Source organism: Epinephelus moara, chromosome 12 (assembly GCF_006386435.1).
Source record: "Epinephelus moara isolate mb chromosome 12, YSFRI_EMoa_1.0, whole genome shotgun sequence".
Taxonomy (NCBI): domain Eukaryota; kingdom Metazoa; phylum Chordata; class Actinopteri; order Perciformes; family Serranidae; genus Epinephelus; species Epinephelus moara.
This window is the reverse complement of record NC_065517.1, coordinates 27,563,948-27,585,828: the sequence shown is the minus strand read 5'-3', so window position 1 is coordinate 27,585,828 and position 21,881 is coordinate 27,563,948. Positions and strand designations below refer to the sequence as shown.

General features: G+C 40.9%; 2 protein-coding genes across 3 annotated transcripts; one reads left to right on the top strand and one right to left on the bottom strand.

The window, feature by feature from the left end:
• Positions 1 to 118: 118 nt before the first annotated feature.
• On the bottom strand, positions 119 to 1,931 carry mixl1 (Mix paired-like homeobox). The gene is made up of 4 exons (XM_050058620.1): positions 1,835 to 1,931; positions 1,446 to 1,666; positions 1,201 to 1,327; positions 119 to 696 (listed from the first exon to the last, which is right to left on the bottom strand). The coding sequence occupies exons 1-4, from the start codon at positions 1,929 to 1,931 to the stop codon at positions 119 to 121; spliced, it is 1,023 nt and encodes a 340-aa protein (XP_049914577.1).
• Positions 1,932 to 6,706: 4,775 nt separating this feature from the next.
• Positions 6,707 to 18,333, top strand: acbd3 (acyl-Coenzyme A binding domain containing 3). 2 transcript variants are annotated; one of them, XM_050058030.1, is made up of 8 exons: positions 6,707 to 7,013; positions 8,855 to 8,996; positions 9,394 to 9,534; positions 9,704 to 9,862; positions 10,189 to 10,363; positions 12,172 to 12,418; positions 13,067 to 13,351; positions 15,442 to 18,333. In XM_050058030.1, the coding sequence occupies exons 1-8, from the start codon at positions 6,746 to 6,748 to the stop codon at positions 15,654 to 15,656; spliced, it is 1,632 nt and encodes a 543-aa protein (XP_049913987.1). In that variant the 5' UTR covers positions 6,707 to 6,745; the 3' UTR covers positions 15,657 to 18,333. The 2 variants fall into 2 exon arrangements, with proteins under 2 accessions (XP_049913987.1, XP_049913986.1); XM_050058029.1 differs by having other exon boundaries at positions 6,708 to 7,013; positions 13,064 to 13,351.
• Positions 18,334 to 21,881: the final 3,548 nt, after the last annotated feature.

Genomic DNA, 21,881 nt, shown 5'->3' with positions numbered 1-21,881 from the left:
ATTTGGTCTTGTAGTTTTTAGTCTTTATTAACAGACAGTTTTCTTTCTTTACAATCAACAGTTTTATTACTATTTTACAATAAATACAAATGTTCCTTTTACTGCCTCTTATAATACATCACATAAAGCCACCAAAACCAGCCATGGCCTCGTTTTCCCAGTCTGAGTCAGAGTCAGTGAAGTCCTGAGCCTCCGTGGCGTGGATCGGGGAGAAGTGACTGAACCTGTCGCCTGCTGCCCTCACATGTGGATACTGGATTTGGCATCCGTTATCCTTCGGTGAAGACCTGCTGAAGTTATTCTGCGTGGGGATGGGAGGAATCACAACCTTCATCTCTGGCCCGATGGTCTTGTTTGGTGGGAAGTTGTCATATTCCACCAGAACCTTTGCACCCTGGTTGGCGCTCATGTTGGCTTCCATTTTGAGTTGATGCTCGTTCTCTTTGGGATACAGATGGATGTTACAGCACGGGACGTTGACGCTCAGCTCGCGCCGTTGTGTCTGCCCAGGCTTCACTCTGGTTCCCTCCTTGTCGTAGATGCAGGAGACGGGCGTGTGTTCGTAGCTGCTGGGTTTGGTGAGCATACTGGTTCTGTGAGGGTCGTCTGTGTTTTGGTGCAGTGTAGGTCTGAAACTGTCCTCCAGTCCGAAACCTGCTATCCTGTGTGCCTCGGCTCCATGATTGTTGTCATATACTGGAAGAGAAAAGGAGAGTGAAGCAGTTAGTTCTGAAATAAGAGAAATATGCTACACTCATTCCCTACACTAACGAGAGGAGTAGTTCTGAAGCAACATATGTAAACTAAAATGACTTCAAATCATGTGTTAGTGATTTCAAGGGCAACACCAACCAACCAAAAAAAAAAGTTCATTGATTTGTAGAAGTCTCTCCGAGAGAGTAATTTCACTTGGTGACGTCACAAATTTGAATGTAAGCTCTCTAGTTTTGGATTTGGGAGAGAGTTGTTCATGTTTACTACTATTTTTAGACTACCTTAGACCCTAGCAATAACATGTATGAATTTTGAAAATAGGTGTAACTCCCCTTTAAAGCAGATATTTCTGCAGCGAACTGCCATATTATATCTAATGTGGCTTGATGCACTTGTGGGTAGATAAGGACTGAGCACTTAATGCTTGAGTGACAAAAAATAAGTGTAACTGGGCCCACAACAAAAACCTATTACTGTAATAACTACCTTTCTCTGGGCCCATCCTGCTCTGGAGCTGGCTGAAGGGGCCAGCTGCTGGCGGGTTGGCGACCTTAATGGACACCGATGAGCCAACCTGGCGACGTGACTTGGCCCTTCTGTTCTGGAACCATACCTGAAATGTGAGGACAGGACAGTTGAACAATTTACAATAACTTTGATGTTTTAAAATTTAAAACAAATTAAAAAAAAAACATTGCACATGTTGAGACTTCAATGAAACTTGACATTACCTGAATTCTGGACTCGGGCAGGCCGGTCAGAGCCTCCAGTCTCTCTCGCAGGTAGATGTCAGGATATTTAGTGTCTGAGTAAACTTTCTCCAACACCTCGATCTGCTGCTGGGTGAAGTTGGTCCTCTTTCTCCTGTGGGTCAGGATTGCCACACATTTATCCGCCCTCGGTGCAGAGTTAGCAGAGTTGAAGTAGTTTGCAACATCTGTGGATCCATAATCTGTGAAGATACATAAAGAATGTTTAGTAAAAGTAGACTAGAAGTCTAAAGTGCCTGTGCGTAATGCGTAAATTACGCACAGCTGCAAAGCCGTTTTTTACTGTGACCAGTGGTGAAAGCTGCTTCACAGTTTGTTTGCGAGTTATTCTCTTGCTGCCAGTCACCCACCTGAGTTCCCCATGCTGTTAATCTGCAGAGGCCCGTCATGATACATCTGGAAATGATTCAGATCCCCAACGCGCATATTCCCATGAACAGAAGACATGATCCTCGACCTCTTACTTCCAGCGACTGACTGAGTTTGAGACCTGCGCGTCTCTGGGGTTAAATCCCCCCGCGATCAAAGGTGATGCTGCCTGTACGTGTGAATGGGTGAACCATCGGTGCCGGCTGGCACTGCAGCAGCCGCGCACTGACTTCAGACGTCTGCAGGCCGCCGGAGGTGTGAAGGCATCACACCTGGGACGGTGGAGCGGCCGCATGTCTCTTTAAGGGGTTTTTAATGGAATCTGCATGCGCAATACACATCGGCAGTGAAAACATTTATCCGCTTTGGAATGGATGAAGCAATAATGGACCTGTAGCCTTCAAAGAGGGACAGTCGGAAACTGCCATTTCCTCAACGGGTTAGAGCCTCACAGGGGCTGCAGTGTGTGGCTTGATAACATTTTTCTGCTGTATCTAATAAACTCCAGTCAAAAGTCATATTCCTTTGCAAAGAATGTGAGCATAGGCTTTATTTCAACAACTGTTTGTTGGAGCAATTCAGCAAGAATATACACTCTGTTGTGTGGCCAGTGTCCTATAGTCTCTATGCATTAGGTATTTGTGTACATAATGAAGTATATATGATGATAAAGATTATATATTTTGAGTATATCTTATTAGTAAAGCAGGAAGACAATACATAAATATATACACTTTTAAATAACATAAAGGATATGCCATTCAAATTGTATTAAAGCTGTGTATTGTTGACTGTGATTCTGCAGCTAGACAGGGTTGTATATTTTTTCCATTGTTGATAGAGGTTTTTCTTTTATGGGTTAGATGTAAAAAAAAAAAAAAAAAAAGTATGATAAGATAAGCTAGAAACCTTGAGTTTGAATTAATTGAAAAACATAGGTTGTGTTTCATAAAGATGCAGGTCTTCAGAGGATCTGCTCCTGAGTACTGATGTATGTAGGAAATGATGCTTCCTGCCCCCTTTCAGTGGCAACAAAGTTAATCTCAATACACAAACCTCAGTTCAAAAGTATCCAGGAGTGGGCGCTTGTTATTGAATGGGTCACCTTTATTTGTTTCAGAGGGGGGGGGGGGGGGGGGGGGGGGTCAAGTCAAGAGGTCAAGTAGCAGCACAGACAGACTAATTTGTTCATACATATTTGGACATGAATGAGTTTTAATGATCACAGGTACTTTTTTTTAAACACAATATTTTATTTAATTTGTTAGAACAGGGTGTAAAATGGAAAAAAACACATGGCAGAAGAGATAGATATGTTTAAATCACACACCCTGAGGGGATGGAAATAACACAACAGAAAAAGGGGGAAAGCCGCATTGCATGTCGGTGTACACATTACATGTGTAGACATTATACAGAAATATCAGAGCCAGAATAAACTGCACTGACCAGGAAGTACTCATGGCAGAGCTACAACACTCAGAGAGAGACATTACCCTACATTTCCTATGTCAGAGTGAAACTTTGTACATGTGTGGACAATTAAAAGCACAATTTATGCTCCATATTTAATTACTTTGGGCGTGGGGTGACATTTTGCAATATGAAGTGTTTGTCATGCTGCATCCTGATTCATATGATTCATGGGATGCAGCTGGTTTAAGTCACGTGGAGCAGACTGTATGAAGTTAGTGTTAAACATCATGTTTCTGATGGAGACTTGTAGCAAAAAACACTAAAGATTTTCTCTTGTCTAGTTGATCTCTGTGGGAAAATGACTTGACAGCCATTGTGTCACTTCAGATCCACAGCAGCACTTATTGATCTCTGTACTTGTCGTCAAAGACATTCACAGTTCACAGGCTGCTTTGTCTGAGGGCCCTAATTGGGTATTGCCGGCGTGCACAGACCAGATTGCTATGCTAAAATCAGGCTGTTGAAGTTCCTGATCTTTTGTAAAAGGAAGGCAATGACATGTTTTCTGAAAGAGCTGATAAATGAGCAGCAAATGCCTCGTACATTCATCTGTGGCCACAAAGCTCTTTAGTCGGGACCAGTGAAAAATATGTCAGAAATGAAAGAGCTGTGCAGTTTGAATGCATCCAGCATTCTTATAATGATAACACACCTTTGCTTTTAGTGTTTGTATAGTCATCATTTTCAGCTTGGCAGCCCTTGATAGAAATTTGACATTTTAATTAGACTAAAAGAATGTAGCTCAGTCATGCTGATATATTGTAGTAAACAGACTGCACTTTCAAACATCAAACAGTGAAAACACATGGGGATTTGTACCGGCCATTTCCAGTTGGCAGCTGCCTCAGTAGACACAAACAAAAGCACATTCACACCTTGTAAGTCTGACCACTGTGTAACCCACAGTTCGACCTGACCACTATACATTTAACCTGCAGACAGACAGGTAAATTATCCTCACAGGTTTGCAGGTATATGTTAAAATGTCAGCTGTGTTATGGGCCTTTGTTATGAGCTTGGTCTTTGTGTATTTGAGGGATGTTTTAAGGTGCTATGTATACGCCTGTAGCGTAAAGAAACATATTATTACAAGCTGTAGGTGAATGTGATGATTGTTATTGTGTAGGCTACATATCCCCCAAACATGTGTTACTGCAGTAATGTGTATTAATATTAGAGCTGGATCATAAATCACCCAGCTGATATATTGACAATTGATATTAAATTATTGCAGATAAATTAGCATTGGTTTGTCCACTAGAGAGCACTGACAAATTTATTTTTCAGCTTTAACAATCCATTTTAATGGATCCTTAATTCTGGTGCTGATATAAAATGGACTGTCTACCAATATATTGCTATAATATCTAAACTCTCAAATATACGTATTGTTATCTGCTTTTAAAATACAATATTTGATACGCTATAATTCATATTTACTAAAAGAAATGAATAGAAATTTGTCCATTCCCACCCATTTCACTAAGAGGCTAAATTGCAGCCATGATACGTTTAAAAGCTGAACTATTTCTCCCAAATATTTGGTGTCCCTAAACTTATTTATGTAAAATAAAAATCAGAGAATAAAATCATCTTAATACATTATACATAACAGTTTAAGAACAGATTGAACTTTTGAATGTTTTTAAAAAAAATATGTTTTATGTAATATATTTACTATTACATTTAGGTATTTATGTGTTCTTTGTGTCATCTGGCTGCAAGAAAAAAATCCCCTCATGGACAATAAAGCTTCACCTACATTTAAAAGACAATGAGATTTTCAGTGTTCTCAAATATGGACGGTAACAAGATGTTTCTTTGTGTGTGTGTGTGTGTGTGTGTGTGTGTGTGTGTGTATATCTGAACTGACTGACCTGTTATATTATTTCTAAATGACTTTTCAGTCATCATATCCATGGGTGGATTATAAAGCAATGGGTTCCTGGGCACAGCTTTGCAAAAGGCCCCACCACGTCTCCTACACAGGAGCAAGACACGCAGACTGGTGGTGGTTTTGCCTCTATTTTTTTGTTTTGCTTCTTTTTGAAGTTGTTATGGATCTTTTGTGGTCTTTTTTGTGTCTCCTTGTTTTTTTCCCCATGTCTTTTTGATATAATAGTGTGTCCTTTTTGGTCACCTCGTGTGTCTCTGTGGCTCATTGACATTATTTTGTGGCCTGTGAGGCCCCTGTCATTTGGTGCCCCTTGGCCTGTGCCCAGTAAGCCTGTTCAGTAATGCATCCATGGTCATGTTAAACACTGACATAATTTTTGGCTTCTTCAACACTTTTATTTTTGTCTAAAAAACAATATCCTATTATTAAAAGTAGATGGACATGATATATGTGTGATTACACTTACGACTGTTGCCAGGAGTATTACAGCACAACAATAATCTACTAAAATAATTGTTAGATCTCATTGCTTTTTAATATTATGTATACATACTGTACTGACATATAGAACATAGAATAACATTAAAGGTCACAATGAGAAAATGTCCAAAGTCCGGCCACCTGTGGACCAATTTTAAACAGCTCGCAGCTCGAAATATATTCTATGTTTTCTGTTCACCTCACAATGACAGAACTATTGTAGAGTTTGTAGACATGCACCAAGTAGGAACTATACAGGCAGAGGCAATGTGTTTTCATAAAGACGGTACACAGACAAACAAATGGTTGCCGAGCAGCAGACATTTCCTGCTAGGTCGTATGGGTGTAAATAACAGGTTGAACCACAATATGATATTGTATTGATTCTTAGGTCAACAATATGATATTTCTAAAGAAGGTGTGCCTCCACAGAAATGATGACACAGGCGTACCATGGGAAAAAATATGTGCTTAATTCAGAGATGGCTGTTTTCACTTTGCATCAATGTTATTGGATGGTTGATCGTTACATGCGTACCAGGTAGCAGACATGGCCACAGCAAAAAAGTGTAAAGTCGACAGTAAGGGCCGCCACTTTCATGAGCGGTGGAAAGTCAAATACTTTTTCAGTGAAATATGAAAAACAGTTGGATAAAGTTAATTTATATGTGATCTTAATGCTTTTTAATGACCCATATGATGAGACAAGCAGCTGGCCCCAGGTATTTTCACACAGTCTTAAATGGCCCCCAATTTTAAAAAAAAACTTTGGACACCCCTGTCCTAAGTAAACAAGAGAATTGCAGATAACATTTCTGTATCTATCATGTTGTTTTAAAATTACAGCAATATATAAGGAAAAAATGTAGGAAATAAAAAAGAATAAAAAATGAATAAATAATTTCTTTAAATGTTTCTTTTATCGGTTAAAGTTAAAGCGTCGTCATTATTTACATCGAAGAAGAAAAAAAAAACCTCCCGGAACTTCCGCCAAGACTAAACGGAAGTAGGTACGTGGCCGCTTCAGCTGACAGTCTACATGATGGCGACAGAGGTTCAGAGCGGCGACCTCGACAGTGCTACTTCCAGCCGGCTCGAAGTTTCCATCGATGGCCTCACCCTCAGTCCCGACCCGGAGGGCGAGCAGATCCAGGTCGAGGAGCCGGACCCCAGACCCGCGGAACCCGAGACCGACACGCCGGGTGCCGCGGGTGGCGAAGATGGAGAGACAGCCAAATCTGCCATAGAGAGGAAATGGGGCTTTCCTTTGCTGGAGCTGTACGGAATGAGCCTTAAATTCTTCAAAGGTATTTTACGGTTGTTATAATGTCACAGCTTTAACGCGCAGGAGCAGCTAACGTCCGAAACGACCGTTAAATCAAGACACGAAGCGCTCGCGCTGGCAGCGGTTAGCCGTTTGCTAATGCTAGCTGTTAGCTGTCACCGCCGGGGCTGCTGCTGTCAGCCGCAACACTACATTAGCTTCAAAGCTAACGAGTAGCTGACGCTGCTAACAAGCTGCTAGCCGGTTGTTAAAGGGTAAAATAAGCACTTCACTTCCGAGAAGTCCATTTGTGTCTGGTTGTGGCCTCAGAGCATTTTCACCCGGCTGTTTATCTGGTGTTGTCTGTCTTCTGTGTACCTTTATTTGGGTGTGAGAAGAACAATCAGACTTGTTATGCGACCGCTCCATTAACTAATATAAGAGCTGTAACGTAAGAAGCTATCCATCCTAGCTGAGTGGTGGCTCATAGTGATTTGTTTGGGAGCTTTAAACACGCCCTGCCCTGCCACTGATGCAGCCTGCATGTCAGCTGCTTACACTGATGAATCAGACGCTGACAGATTCCTGCTGTGCTGAAGGAGTCAGTTAGTCCGGTTAGACCCTCCGACCCATTGTCTCCATTTGACATCTCTAAAACCAGTTCACAGTGCACCACGTTTTCATTGCTCACGGTGTTGTGTGTCCACTGGCTTGTTTTACAGCCTAACTGCCTCCTCATATCCATATACCACTCCCTGCTACTACTACTACTCTAGCAGGAAATCCAATAAAAGGCGCAAGTGGTGGATTACTTGCACTTGTAGTTGTTTTTCCATGCATACAATCTGTCAGGCTATCTGAATTAATAGCATCACCTTAAAAGGAACAGTGTGTTAAATTAAGGGGGGTGCTAGAGGCAGCTAGAGGTGAGGATTGCAGATAGCATCCAGCCTCCTGGATAGAATTCCTTCAGTGTTTATTGCTCAGGAAGTTCTTAAAAGGGAGCTGAACTATCCATAGAAGTCTCCGCCTGTCCAAATCAAATGGACCCAGTGATTTAAACCAGTAAAAACACTGAATGAAGCAGTTTCACGTTAAAAGAATCAGTGTTTTTCTGACACTCTTGTTGCAGAAGGGGCTGCTAACAATGCAAAATCTTCTGGGCTACTGTAGAAACAAGGCGGCGCAACATGCAACATATACCCCATCACCGTCCCTGTGTCATCACTAGCTACCCAGCGTATGTCTCGTGCTCAAAAGACAGCTTGCAAAATATATTGTAGCAATATATAACCAGCTATAACATCTGTTTCAAGATCAACGCCTCATTTCAGTGCATTATGCAACAGCCTATTTGTCAAGTAGTAGTGAGTCAAAGCAGCACAGCATATCCGAAAAATGTAAATGAATATGCAGTGTGTCCCTCTCTCTGTGGCTTTAAGGCAAATTGTGGTTAAATGTGTTACTTTGCAAATACTTTGAGCACGTTTTCAATTTTGAACTCTAGGGATTTGCACTGTTTTCATTAGAGCAAAGTGCTTGTGATGACTGTGCAAACAGGTTTGGGCCCAGTTGCCACTGTGCGATGGTAATCTGTGCTCTGTCAGTTAGGGTTAGGTCTAGTTGCATAACTCGTATGCGTAAATCTGATCCTTGCCTCACCTTGGATTAAATAAATTTGACTGTGATTATAATAATCTTTCCAGGAGGATGCTATTAAGTTATAGAGTGTTTAAAGAATAACTAACTCTAAATGCTTCTGCTGCTGCTGCCACCATGTTGTAATAAGAAACAAAGGTGTGTTGTGGCATTCACAAGCATTTAAACTACTGGACATAAAAAGAAATGAAAGCGAACTCATTGCATTCACGTTTCTGCTCTCAGATAAAGATGGAAAAGCCTTCCACCCAACATACGAGGAGAAGCTGCGGCTGGTCGCTCTGCACAAACAGGTGTTACTGGGCCCTTATAATCCTGATGCTTCACCGGAGGTTGGCTTCTTTGATGTCCTGGGCAACGACCGCAGGTAAACCTGGCAGACGTCTGTGTGTGTGCGCCAGTGGGTGCAACCTTTGAAATATGACAGACATTCCAGCACTTTGGTGTTAATTATCCATTGAACCCCCGTGGTGAGATCATAATTCCTTTATGTATTAGAGAGGTATGAAAACCTGTGAAGTAAGATAACCTGTTTTACTGACACACAGTTGGTATTTCAAATTTATTTATTGAATGAATGGATGAATAATTGCTCACATCCTGTGGCTGTGGATGTTGTAAAGACACAACGGTTGTTACAAATGCCACAGATACAATTTTTGTTTTATCTTATGTCATCTGAAAAGAAGTCAAAAAATGTCTTGAGCTCAATTTACCCACCTGCCTCTATTATTTGTCCTCACGCCCATTGTCGCTCTGTGCAGGAAAGAGTGGGCCTCCCTGGGTAACATGGAGAAGGAGGAGGCGATGGTGGAGTTTGTCAAACTGCTGAACAAGTGCTGTAACCTCTTTGCTCCCTACGTCACCTCACACAAGATCGAAAGGGAGGAGCAGGAGAGGAAAAGGTAAGGTGCTCGACTTCACTCCCCATGAGGGAGGTCCCTCTGCTTCAGCGTCTAAATTCAGACTCAGGTTCCGCGTGTCCTATATGCAGGCATCAAAACGTTGAAGCAGCAAATAAATATGACCATTTGCATGATTTATAATATCCTTCGTTACTTTGCTCTTCGACAGGAAAGAAGAAGAGGAGCGTCAGCGGCTGGAGGAGGAGGAGAGGGAGCGACAAAGGCAGGAGGAGGAGAGACGGAGGCTCGAGGAGGAGGAACGGCTGAGGAGAGAGGAGGAGGAAAGGAGACAGGCAGAAGAGGAGAGGCTACGGATTGAGCAGCAGAAGTATGTGTCTCTGTCACCTTGTGTGTGTTTGCAAAATATCGATTTGACTCCAGCATGACTTCTACATGATCGTCACACTTCCCCGACACTGATATCGTCAGGGATATTGTCTTTTCAGCCCCGGAGCTGTGACAGATTCATTGTCAAGCAAGGCACTTTAGCAGCGTCAGTGCTCAGCTGAAACCAGGTCCACAGAGGACAGTGCTTACTCCCTGCCACTCATCTCTCCATGTTAAAACCTTGCAACTTTCCACTGTCCCCTATTGTCTCCTCTCTGTTTCCTGTATTTCCTTCCTCACTGACTTTGCCCCTGTTATTTTTCCCAGACAACAGATAATGGCAGCGTTGAATGCGCAGACGGCAGTGCAGTTCCAACAGTACGCTGCTCAGCAATACCCCAACAGCCCCGAGCAACAACTGGGCCTCATCCGTCAGCTTCAGGAGCAGCACTACCAGCAGTACATGCAGCAGCTCTACCAGGTCCAGCTGGCCCAGCAACAGGTATTGTGTAATCACTAACAGAGAGATGGACTTTCATCGATTGATTTTAGGGAAGTATTAAGGTTTTGGCAACATTTCTTTTAAAGATCCACTGTAAATTGAAAATAGTTATGCGCCAGCCACAAGTGCCTGCAAATGCTGTGATCAAACTCTAAGTCAGAACAGGTTATTTAGGAAACCGCCATTTTAGAGACTGTTCAGCATGTTGACAAAAGATGGAAAAATAATTGAGATTGTTAAGCTCCCCACATAATCAAGCACTGTGATGAAGGCAGTATTAGGCAAACTCATCAGAATGACAGTTTTAGCCATAATGGTGCAGCCTTACATGGATAAAGTTTCAAGTCATTTATAGTCATATGCGCAACAGTTACAGTGAAGCAGTAATTGGTGATGAAAATATAAGATCTCAGGCTCCCTCTAACATTGATCATTACATATAAAAAGAAAATTTACGCAAGTAGAAATTGGGAATCTAAGACATAAAATAAAAAATATATTTAAAATAATATATGTTTTTGCTGTAATGTAAACAGGAATGTAGCAAATGTATATATGGGTAATGAGAAGTAATAAATATATACAGGGATGTTAAAAGGAGTAAAACACTAAGGGCCCTGACATTCTTTATAACCCAAGAAAACTAAACTAAGACTTTTTCCTAACCTTAACTAAGAAGTCTCCTTCTGGTAAAAGGCTCTCTAGGAAAACGTCTCCCGACTGCTTGCTAGTTGATTACTGGCTGTAGTCTTTTTGCCTTTTCCAAAACTGGAACCTACCCACTCCATTTGTAGTCACCTCCACAGCTAAGTGAAGCATCCTACATCAAGGTGTAGGGTGTAAACACAGTGGGAAGCTTTGGAACACATTTCCCCCTCTGTAGCTGAGACAGGAGCTGTTGTTATATTTGGTAACCATGGTGAAAACTTAAATTATTCCCCTTTTAATGTTGTCTATATGTATGTGTATCACTTTTATTTGATTTGTGCTGATGTTTACCAAAATTTTTGTAGCGTGTATTATCCTTTTGCCATTAAAATCAACGAACAAATCAATAAATAAGTAAATAATACATAAAAGGGAATAAAACATATCCCTGAGATTCACTGGTGACATTTCTCATCTTTTACTCTTGTAAAGATCTTCTAATTTTTCATTCTAATGTTTCTAAACTACTTGTTTTTGTAACAGTTCCTGTTACAAAATAAACATGACTGTTGTTTTATAGAGACTAGAGAGGTGTGTATTTGACCCTAAATACGATGTAGCATTTAAGAAGTTAACATCTGTAGTTTGAATAGTTAACATACCTTAGGGTAGTCGCACAGAACTTAATATGTACCGAGCTTCTTCCATGACCAGCACAGTTCTTTGTTGCACATGGTCATTGTAACCCACTCCCACGCCTCACTAGTTGGTTTGGATGGTACTTAACTCACGTGGCAGACACTCGTGAATGCAGAAAGGGAGTGGAAGTGACTAGGGAGAGGGTGTAGGGGGTGGTTTGGGAAAGGCCCTTTGTGTTGTGTTCAGGGGCAACTTTTTCGCCGAGACATGGGCGTCATGAGGCAACAGTGAATCTTAGTTGCCACTAGTTATTTGATGTCGGTTTGGTGTGTCTGTGCCTTAAGTAAAAGTATATAAAGATAAGTTAAAAGTAAAAAGGTAAAGTGAATATAAGTGTAATTCACATAAAAGCAGGATTTTATAATCGTCCCAGCAGCAGTGTAGAAATATAACACTTTTGGTTTAGGTCTCTAGTTTGGGGTTCAGGGTCTTGATTCAGTGTTGTCTTCCTTTCATTTCAGGCGGCCTTACAGAAGCAGCAAATGCAGGCTGATTCCATGGTGCAGGGCACCCTCGAATCGAGCGGCTTCAACAGTGGTGAACCCATCCCTGCCTCAGCAGCGGGACCGTTGTGCGCAGCTTCACCACCTGCTGGCGAGGAAACCCCAACAGTCAATGGAGGCCAGTCGGACTCGTACTCCGAGAGCATGGACCGGGAGCCGGAGCCTGAGCCGGCGGAGGAGGTCTCAGAGAACGGGCCTTTATTAGGTTAGTGGGCCGTAGATGTTTATCTCCTCAAAAAACAGGAACCACTGGAGTTGACTTCATGCAGAAAGAATCTACGTTTCCTTTATTGGATAGCTTATGGCTACAAAGCAGAGAGGGGGGAGTTCTCCGTCAAACAAACTCTTATACCAAACTTGAAACCTGATTCTTATCTGCTGTGTCCTTGTTGATGTGACCTGGAGGGCAGGGAGGAGAAGAGCTGGAACAAGTGATACATGATAGGCTGCTGGTTTAGGTATTATCCAAGCACACATTCTGCTTACAGGAAGGTAAGCACTCACACGAGAAGTGAACAAGGCACTGGTCTCATTCCAACACATACATCCTGAGCCAAATTAATCCACTGTGGCTGGCTATTCACTCTCAAAATATTGTTTTGAAGAAAGATGGATGGATAGGCGGGTATGCAAAGCACTGGCCACATGCACACATGCTCTCTGTCTGTCTTTTTCTCTTTGTGAATCATACCTGGCCTGTTAGGTGAGCTAGTTTGGCATTCGGTCTGTGTTTGCTGGGAGGAAATCACTTGTTAGGAAATAAAAATGTAATATTTATTCTCTAATAAGAAACTTGTACGAGCAGATTTTTACAACAGATTGTAAGAAGCCTCTTGTCTCTCGATCACAGCAGACTCCCCACCAGTCATAGCCGCTCCCTCCATGTGGACACGACCGCAGATCAAGGACTTCAAGGAGAAAATCCGGCAGGACGCAGACAGCGTGATCACAGTGGGGCGTGGCGAGGTGGTGACAGTGCGTGTGCCCACCCACGAGGAAGGCTCTTACCTGTTCTGGGAGTTTGCCACGGACTATTACGACATCGGCTTCGGGGTCTTCTTCGAGTGGACGGACGCCGCCTCCGCCTCGGTCAGCGTGCACGTGTCAGAGTCCAGCGACGAGGACGAGGATGAAGAAGGTGAGGCATGGGTGGGGAGGCTGTGTGAATAAGCCTGCAGTGTGTTGAGAATATCTGCTTAAAGAGTCAGCTTTACTTACTGTGATGTTGTGGCTGGGTGTTGGCTCTTATTCAATAATGTGTTCCGTATTATGTAATGTTTTTCCAGGAATTGAAAATTTAATTTTACTGGCCGTTCCCTTTGTGTCACTATTGGATAGAAAATGGAATAGATGGGTCATTATTGCCCTCCTGGTTTTAGCTACACAGCCATTTGCTGTGGATACCATCTATGACATACTCTGCTATTTAATAACATGTCATGGTGGCAACGCGGTGGTGCAGCCTCACAGTAAGAGGGTTCCTGGTCCAAACCCAGGGTGGGGGAGCCCTTCTGTGCGGAGTTTGCATGTTCTCCTGGTGTCAGCGTGGGTTTTCCCCGGGTGCTCCAGCTTCCTCCCACAGTCCAAAGACATGGTGACTCTAAATTGTCCGTAGGTGTGAATGTGAGTGTGAATGGTTGTCTGTCTCAATGTGTCAGCCCCGTGATAGTCTGGTGACCTGTCCAGGGTGTACCCCGCCTCTTGCCCAATGCCAGCTGGGATAGGCTCCAGCCCCCCCGCGACACCTAACAAAATAAGCGGTTATGGAAAATGAACATGTCATGGTGGTTATTTAGTTCCATCATTACCTCAGAAGCAGTTACTTTGAAAAGGACTGTCTGTTTCATTGATTAAATTCGGTTGTTTCGCTCATTGGTCAATGGAGAAATGAATAACTAGTTTTTCAAACAATATGTTCTTATGTGAAGTTCACAACTTGCCTACGCCACAGGTAAACATCTCATAGTTCTTACTGAGGCAGAGGAAGGCCTGCTTGTGCAGTGGTGTGAATAGAAATGCAACTGTGGCAATATGTTGATAAGATAAAGGCAATAATGTGCTGTGGGATTGGCATGGTTTTGTTAGTTAAATTAACTGTACATATTAGCCTTTCACAGTCATGTCAGTTCTTTTAATCTTCAGACCTGAATGTCAGCTGGAGTAGAGGTTGTGTAGTTATGTTTAATGTAACAAAACTGTGTGTTTTTGTCACTTTTTGTCATGAACTCACAAGTTTTGTTCAAAATTGATCCTTTAAGTAAGAGACTGATAGCTAAAGGGGTGTGGGATGGTGTAATGTCAGGCCACATCATATGGCATTACATTTGCGCCTTAGTGTGTAATGTGCACACAAAGAAAAAAAACTGTTTGGAGCTCAGAATAGATACTTGATTGCTTAAATTAAATTATTCATGATTATTAGGGTTGCAGCTAACAGCTGTTTTCAGTGACGAGTAATCTGTTGATTATTTCCTGGATTAATCAATAAGTTGTTTGGTTTATGAAAGTGCCAGAAAATGGTGAAAAATGTCGATCAGTGTTTCCCAAAGCCCAGGATGGTGTCCTCAAATGTCCTGTTTTGCCCACAACTCAAAGTTCAGTTTTTGGTGCACCTGGTGGCTTAGTGAGTAGCACGTGAGTCCCATATGTGAGGGTGCCATCCCTGCTGCGGCAGTCATGGCTTTGAGTACAGCCGGTGGCCTTCTACTGCATGTCATCCCCTCTCTCACCCCATTACACATTTGGACTCTCCTGTCTAATAAAGGCAAAGAGCCAAAAATAGAAAAAATAAAAATAAAGATATTTGGTTGACGGTCATAGAGGAGTAAAGAAACCAGAAAATATGCACATTTAAGAAGCTGGAATCAGAGATGTTTTTTTCTTTTTTTAAATTACTCACCTGATTAATCAATTACAAAATTAGTTGACATTTAATTTGATAATAACTAATCGATTCAACAATTAAGCATTTCAGCTCTGGTGATTTTAACTGCAAAAATTATAATTTATGTGCTTGTTAAAAATCTTTTTTCAGTGCTCAAAATGACCCATCATATTTTTAGGATTAAGGCACAAACATAACTCTAATATTAAGGTTAATGATATTGCATAATTATAGTGACGCTGTTAAAAGGAGCTTTGTGTGTGTGCCATTTATAAAGATGAGACTCATCGCTGATTCCCTCCTGCTTTCTATCCCAGTTTGATTTATCGTTCCTGTGTCCTCAGGTGATCCTCCCACTGAGGAGGAGAAGGCGAAGAAGGAGGCGGGGAAGCCCCAGGTGGATGAGATTGTGCCGGTGTACCGGCGGGACTGTCATGAGGAGGTGTACGCTGGCAGCCACCAGTACCCTGGCCGCGGAGTCTACCTGCTCAAGTTTGACAACTCCTATTCACTCTGGCGCTCCAAGAGTGTTTACTACAGAGTCTACTACACCAGATAAGCCTGAATACAGACACAGGGGAGCCAAGGAGTGTGTTTGTTCATATATGTATGTGTGTGTTTGTGTGTGTGTGTGTGTGTAGGAGGAGATTTGTGCGATGGCAGCCTGTATGTGTGTGTGTGAGGAAGAGAAAGTGATGCCAGATCTATTCTGGACAAAACCACCAGAGGGTGACAAAGAGACATCTGGAGCCCTAGTTTGAAGACTGGACTAATATGTATGTACTGTACGTGTATGCGTGTCCCAAGATACACCCATGCTAGACCTTCTCATCGAGCCCTCGGAGCCCTGTCGTATATCCACCACCTGTCCTCGCTGCGCTCACATAGACCAAGCTGTAGGACTTTGCTCTCACATTGTATTTTACCACTTTTCACCCTGGGCTCCTCTTCTGTCACTGACCCCCCCCCCCCCCCCCCCCCCCCCAGCCCAACACTGTCCAGCGTGGCCTTGTGGCTGCTTCTGCCCTGAGTGACGCTTTCATAACCGTGAACAGAAACCCGGCGAGTGCAGCGCTCTGTTTCCTGTTTGGTGGTAATAGTGGTCGTTTATCCCACAAGAACACAGACAATGTTGAAGATCTAACGTTATTGCAAATGTACTTCATAACACTATGCCTCTGTTCCACAGAGAGCTCCTGGTCTTTGCCAAGTCTCTCACACACATTAAAAACACCATTGTACACAAAGTTAATCTTTTTTTTTTTTTTTGTTGTATAACAGTAGTCCATTATTCTCTGCCCTCGTCACCGTGCATATATGAAGATCTGGGAGGATGTTCAGTGGAAGCAGTGCTCTTTCTGGCTTGTGCCTGCCCCAAAACAGGCTGTCTCTCACCTTACAATCTCATAGACAGAGTGCACCAGGAGTAGATTTTTTCAATGGAGGCGAGTGGCAAAATTAATGAAGGACAGGCAAGAAGTCATACTGTGGAAGCAAAAAAAAAAGAGACATAAGTATTTGAATTTTAAAAGCCACTGAAGACTTGATATTGAAATTTAATCACCATTGAATTCATAATATTGAAATGCTTTACTTTGGAAAAGCATTTGTTTTTTTACCTTGTTGAAATTAAAATCTGATGTGGTTTTTTTTTCAGTTTTAAAAGCTGAATTGGATTTTTTTTTCGGTGTTCACAAATTCAGATCCAAAATTTTAAGTTTCAGAATTTGAAAAAAAAAAGAAAAGAGGTTGCTCAAATTTAATTGGTCATATTCAGATCTAAAAATCCTAGTTAAAAAAAAATTAAACAGACAAATTAGAATTAAAAAAAAAATTGCTGTTTTTTTCCCGTGTTCACAAATTCAGATCCAAAAATTTAAGTTTCAGAAATTGAAAAAAAAAAAAAAAGCTCAAATTTAATTGGTCATATTCAGATCTAAAAATCCTAGTTGAAAAAATTTAAATATCAAACAAATGTGGCTCTCTGGCTTTATACGTGCAAACATCTCAGTGTGTGATACAGAACAAGTTTAAAAATTACTAAATAAATATTTGTTCTCCCTTTATCCCACATATTTTTTCTATCTGTGTGTCTTGTTTCCACATAACTGATTACATTATACCATCAACTGTCCTTTTCTCATCAATTCTTCATGACAGAATCAAGAAAAAAGGAGGTAGTATTACGACAGAAGTTATATTAATTATCATTCTGTTTGTCTGGAGATGCTGTACTCAGTTCTGACACACAGATGCACCCAACAGTAAAAGTTCTGCCATGTTTCGGAGGTCATGACACTGTTACATCTTTGCAGCGCTCAGAAAAACATTACACAGAATCCAGTGTTGCTGTTCTGTTTTTTTCTTTCTCTTCCTGGTATGACTTAACTCAAAGTGTCATCTCGAATAAGGTATCGTGAATAAACTGAGATGATGTAGACTTATTTTTGTGTCTTTGGTGACGTGGTTGCTTACTAACTCAGTTGTGACATCGGAGTGTATTCAGCTTCTTTTTTTTTCTTCTCTAAATTAATTTGTTGCCATATTTTAGATTCACTCTGTTCAGTTTCTCATTACACGCCTGCTTTGTGTACCTCCCACCTCGGTGCATTATGAGCAATGTGTGCAGGAGGCATCAGAGCTGTATTTGTACATTTTTTTGTGTGTGTGTATGCAACCAAACTTTAAAGACACAGAGGCGGACTGACTTGCAAGCTGAGTAATCCTCCAATGCCCTCGCTGAGTGTTCGCTCATCACATTATTTAATTTGAGGCCACTCCTGCCTCCTCTTTCCATTTGGTGATTTGTGTATCAAAATGTCACGATGGCTCAACCGAGCCGTGAAGTTTAAGAAAGTTCCCATATGTTCTGATGTGTGATGTTTGTTTTTTCTTATTATCGCTCACCAAATTTGGTTCGAGTCGACTTGTTCAAGCCTTGTATGTAAATAATTCTATAAATGAGTTTATGTATGGGGGTTTTAGATGTGGAAGAAGGCAATGGTTTTGAGAATCAATGCACTGTATAATATGGTGAATGACAGATATGTATACATTTTACCCCGAATGAAAGTCCAAAACTCGTAGGAAGTATAAAATTGTAAGAATCTATCGACATGACAGACAGAAAAGCTCATCTTTTTGTATTGTTTTGACTTGTTTGGATCTCTTATGAGTTGCAAGATCTTTTTTGGGCATATATTTAATCTTGATTAAACTTATGTTCATCTCTAAAACGGGGGAGTTTGTTTGCTTTCTATTCAGAATTTTAATTTTGTACGATGAGGCTTTAATGCTTTCAAACCTTTTCATTTACTGCCTTAAAGGAGCAGTGTGTAAGATTTAGGGGAATTTAGCAGCATCTAGTGGTGAGGATTGCAGATTGCAACCTGCTAAAACTTCTGATAAGAATTCCTTCAGTACTCGTTCATTCAGAAGGCTGTAACTGGGAGCTGGATTATCCACAGAGGTCTCTTATTTTCCAAAACAATCAAACAAGCTACTAGCATTTTTTTCTGTTAATGTGTTTTCACTTTATTTCTGATCCAGACGTTCAGGAGGTTTTTACCGAAAGCTGAATTACCCACAGAGGTCTTCTCCTCTCCACAACAAACAGACTTAGTGATTTAAACCAGTAAAATGCTGAATAAAGCAGTTTCACTTTACAAATCAGCGTTTCTCCAGTGATGTTTGGCATGTCAGAGACAGGCTGCTTGCCCAGCACCTGCTAATATTTGTTGTTTTTTCTCTGATAACTTAAGATCCAGATGTTCAGGAGGTTTTTACTGTGAGCCGAATTATCTGCAGAGGCCCCCTCTTCTCTGAAACAAATGGAACAAGTTATTCTAACTGGTAAAACCCTGAATAAAGCAGTTTCACTTCACAAATCAGTATTTCTCCAATGATGTTTGGCACATCAGAGAGGCTGCTTGCCCAGCACCTGCTAATATTTGTTGTTTTTTCTCTGATAACTTAAGATCCAGACATTTACGAGGGTTTTACTGGGAGCTGAATCATCCGCAAGGGTCTCCTCCTATCCAAAACAAACAGACCCTGTTAATTTAAACCAGTAAATACACTGAATAAAGCAGTTTCACGTTAAAAAAAATATTTTTCTGATGCTCTCGTGGAGGGGCTGCTAACTATGATAGCTGATGTGAAAACTTGAATTCCCCTGTCTAGAGCCAGTGTTTCCTACTGTAGAAACATGGTGATGCAACACAGGGATCTCAGTTGACAAGTACCCACTCCCTGTGTGAGGTGTGGCTCTTATTTTCTGCCAATATATCCCCCTAAATCCTGCATACTGGACCTTTAAACAGATAAAACGTACTACAAATGTTGCTCCTATAGCACATACTTTGACTTGTGAAGGCAGAATAAACACAGGTGTAATCAATGACACTGATTAATGCTGCATTCGTTACTGTCATTAGATCCACCTGTGCTTTCCCCTTCTAAGACAAGTCAAAATGGCTGCAGTGAAAAAGGTCTTTTAGTCTCCTTGCTGTGTTTTAAATCAGCTACAAAGTGGAAGACCTCTATCAGTGTCAGAGGATTACATTTAAAAGAAAGCAATGTTGGGAATGAAAGGACACTGAAAATGGCCTTGGAACAACAGCTGTATTAACTGGTTCCTTTTTCCACACCAGTGGTGAATGTGTCATCATCCTGCTGCTCTCCTGTCCAACACATTTTGTGCTGAGGGAAGGACAAATGCGGATGTTACTCAATGTGGAACAGGATAACAGGACAAACTACCTTGCCTTCACTGTTTTCCACATTGACATGGGGTGTCCATGTGTCCAGAGGACAGCTGTGTCAGTGTTTTACACTCTTGATATTGAGTAATGCTCAACTGTTGCCACAGTTTGCACCACAGGAGAGGAATGAGACGATTTCCAGTCAGTTGAGTAATAAGAAAAACACTGACAGTGGACGTACTTTCCACACAGACGCACCTTTGAAGCTGCTGTGTTCACTTTAAGACACCAGGTGGCACAATTAATTACAGAGGCACGTGTTACCAACTGGATATTGTTTACCAGACTTTCAAAGGAACCCACGGCCACAAGTTTTCAAGTTTAAAGCAGAGCTGGGTAAAAGGTATGCTATCAATGGTGACAGTTTGCTCTCTGGAATTTAAAGAGTAATGGTGGGAATGCCAGGCGGTGGGCTGAACACAGGGCCTGGACAAACATGCTTTGTACACAGAGATAGGAGATAAATCAGAGACAAGTGTTCAGAGAATGTGTTGTGCACATGTAGTTAGCTAAGCATGAACAACTCAAACTACACTTGAACTAAGCTAGGTTAGCTTACTACGGAAACTAGCTAGCTATAGCGTTCAAGTAATTTTAATATCCGTATTCCTCCGTTTAATGAGGTTTATTTATTAAAAACTCCATGACCAGACTAGTTAGCTATAACGTTAGCATGAATAACCTACACAATTTCATTTGGCTATGCTAACGCTAGGTTAGCTATCTATGCACATAACGTTACTTACACATAAGGTAAAATTAATGTCAGCATTTCTTCGTTTAATTAGGTTTATTTATTTAAAACTCCAACCCCTCAGTATTTGTTATTAGATATATGTTAACTCTTAGCTAGTTAAATAACTTGACTATGTAGTTATCTATAACGTTTGCATAATGTAACGTTAAACAATACTTTACCTAAGTATGCTAACGCTAGGTTAGCTAAATATAGAAACTAGCTACTGTGACAATTACACGAAATGTTATTTTAATATCAACATCTATTCATTTAATTAGGTTTTTTTAATCAAAAGCTCCAACCCCTCAGTATTTATTCCTATTAGCTATAAATATATGTCAACTCTTAACTAGCTGTGTAACATTATATGACTATGTAGTTAGCTATAACGTTAGCATAAACAACACTTAGCTACATTAACACGGAACTATTGTGTCACGTGATTACATGAGCAGGTAATTTTAATATTTTCCATGTTATTAGGTTTATTTATTTAAAAACGCCAAACCCTCAGGAAATCTTGCTGTTAGTTGCAAGTATACGTTAACTTAAATCTTAACTTATCTTACTAAATACCTTAATTATTTAGCTATAGGTAGTATAAATAATTCAAACTACACTGTAATTTGGCTATGCTAACGCTAGGTTAGCGAACTGTGGAAAATGGCTAAGTTATTGCGTCACATGATTACACTAACAGGTCATTTTAATGCTCATACTTTCCCATGTTATTAGGTTTATTTATTAAAAACTCAAGTCTGGAATACTTGTTGTTAGCTGCAAGTTAACTTACATTTTAAACCTATCTAGCTTACAGTCTGACTAGTTAGCTATAGCATAAATTACTCAAACTACACTGTAATTTGGCTATGCTAACTCTAGGTTAGCTAACTATGGAAATGAGCTATTGTGTCACACATGACACAAGCAGGTAATTTTTATGTCATTATTTCTGAGATTAATTGGTTTATTTATTAAAAACTAAACAAATGAATGAATGACTTAATTTTGAACCAAAAAATAAAAAAGATTAAAACAAACAAGACATAGATAAGTGTAGGTTGAAGTAAAACTTGTATGTCCCTATCCCCTGTCTTACATTTCTTCTTTTAACTCATATATTATTTCAACAAATTCCCAAATTCATTTACAACTAATGTAACTATCCCCAGTCTATTTACTACCCATTTAAATGAATAAACAAGTAATAGGTCCAGTTTATTTACAGTCCAAGTACCACTTAGTGTTACAAAATAAACATGCACTCCCCTAACACAACCTG